The sequence below is a fragment of the Lepidochelys kempii genome, chromosome 1, assembly GCF_965140285.1.
Source record: "Lepidochelys kempii isolate rLepKem1 chromosome 1, rLepKem1.hap1, whole genome shotgun sequence".
In the NCBI taxonomy this organism is placed as follows: Eukaryota; Metazoa; Chordata; order Testudines; family Cheloniidae; genus Lepidochelys; species Lepidochelys kempii.
The window spans coordinates 6,344,207-6,346,235 of record NC_136380.1 but is presented as its reverse complement, the minus strand read 5'-3'; the positions used below and the strand labels follow the sequence as shown (position 1 = coordinate 6,346,235).

Sequence of the window (2,029 nt, the reverse complement as noted above, 5' to 3'; positions counted from 1 at the left end):
AAGCTTTCGTGAGCTACAGCTCACTTTGAAGTGAGCTGTAGCTCACGAAAGCTTATGCTCTAATAAATTGGTTAGTCTCTAAGGTGCCACAAGTACTCCTTTTCTTTTTGCGAATACAGACTAACACGGCTGTTACTCTGAAACCTATGTTTATATGGGTTACCAGAAAATCCAATTACAGTAGTGAGGACTGTTTTAAAAAAGACTTGGAAGGGATCTAAATCTTCTTGATTTACGCCACAAAATATGTCTAACTAGTGGGTGTCAGGGGGAAACTTTCTCTGGAAGCAGGTTATCTCATAGCTCCCTATTACAGGGCTTCTTTCACCTTCCTCTCCAGCATCTAGAACTGCACACTGGATACTGAGCTAGATGGGCTACAGGTATGATCCAGTCTTACAATGCCTATCTTCCCAATACTATGTTTTTGCTGATCTTCCTTGAGCTCCTGGGAATCTCTAGACTTGCACTCAGAGCAGAAAGGTGTCTCATTAAATATCTTCTAGTCTCCTGTACTTTCTCCTTTCAGGAAGGAAAATTGAAAATTCCTCGGACCTGCCCAGTCCATGATGTCAGCTCTCAATGACACTAAATCCAACTCTGCAGTGTTCCTTCTCACTGGGATACCTGGGCAGGAAGACGTCCATCTCTGGATCTCTATCCCCTTCTGCTTAATGTATCTTATTTCGATAGTAGGAAATTCGGTCATTCTGTTCATTATAAAAACAGATCCAAGCCTTCATGAGCCCATGTACATTTTCCTTTCCATGCTGGCCATCACAGACCTTGGCTTATTAGTAGCCACCATGCCAACGATACTGGGCATATTCTTGTTTAACTCTAGGGAGATCTGCCTCGATGCCTGTTTTGCCCAGCTGTTCTTCATCCACTCACTTTCATACATTGAATCGTCCATGCTCTTGTTGATGGCCTTTGACCGCTTTGTCGCAATCTGCAACCCCCTAAGATATGCTTCCGTCTTAAACCTGCCAAGAATAGCCAAGATGGGACAGCTGTTTGTGCTAAGGGCAGTGGCCCTAATATTCCCACTCCCCTTTCTCCTGAAACGGTTCCAATACTGTCGAGCTAATGTCCTCTCCCATTCCTTCTGTGTGCACCAAGAGGTCATGAAGTTAGCTTGTTCAGATATCAGAGTCAACAGCATCTATGGCTTGTCTATTGCACTCTTGACAGTGGGGTTAGACTCGCTGCTCATCTTCCTCTCTTATGTGAGGATCCTCAGAACAGTGTTGAGCATCACATCACATGTGGAGTCCCTCAGGGCCCTGAACACCTGTGTCTCCCACCTCTGCGCTGTCCTGCTTTTCTACACACCAATGCTCGGCTTGCCAGTGATACACAGATTCGGGAATAGCTCTTCTCACTCGCTTCAGATTGTCCTGGGATATGTCTACCTACTGGTCCCACCCCTGATGAACCCAATCGTGTACAGCGTGAAAAGCAAACACCTTCGTGCAAGGATAATCAGGGTCTTCTTCAAGTAACGGGTCACTTCATCCCCCGGCTACAGCACTGGTGACATGGGAGACAAAAAAAAGCACGGGCCACCTATTCCACATGGGATGATATGAGCTACTTATCTCGACTCTATAGAGAGGTTCAGATGAGGTCTAAGCCCTGGCGCAACGGGAGAGGGGTGCCCCCATCCACTGGGGAGGGAGGACAATGCAAAGGGGGAAGGAGGCCAAGGGAAGCAGTGAGATTAATAAAGTTATTGTGTTTCTGGAGAGCCAGGGTACTGGTGGGATGTTGGCCCATAAAGAGCTGTATCCTTGGCTGCTCTGACCTCAGAATTCCTGTTGATAGCATCAATAAAGAGAAGGGATGTGAATGTTGTTTCCCATTTCATCTGGCCTGTCATTGTCCCATCTCTGGTTAAACATCCAGGGGCCATGAAAAAAGCTGAAGAGCTGTTCTGCAGTCTCAGTCCTGCTTCTTCCTGAGAGCTCTGGGTGCTGTGTGAACCATGAGGGCTACAGCAGCTGTGGACAGGGGCCATTCAAGGGGC

At 47.0% G+C, this 2,029-nt stretch overlaps 1 protein-coding gene across 1 annotated transcript; it reads left to right on the top strand.

Moving 5' to 3' along the window:
* The first annotated feature begins 566 nt into the window (after positions 1 to 566).
* LOC140894846 (olfactory receptor 51G2) lies at positions 567 to 1,505 on the top strand. The gene has a single exon (XM_073303607.1). The coding sequence runs from the start codon at positions 567 to 569 to the stop codon at positions 1,503 to 1,505; it is 939 nt and encodes a 312-aa protein (XP_073159708.1).
* Positions 1,506 to 2,029: the final 524 nt, after the last annotated feature.

Excerpts from the sequence above, each read along its gene's own strand:
- LOC140894846 (XM_073303607.1), top strand. The coding sequence starts at position 567 with ATGATGTCAGCTCTCAATGACACTAAATCCAACTCTGCAGTGTTCCTT.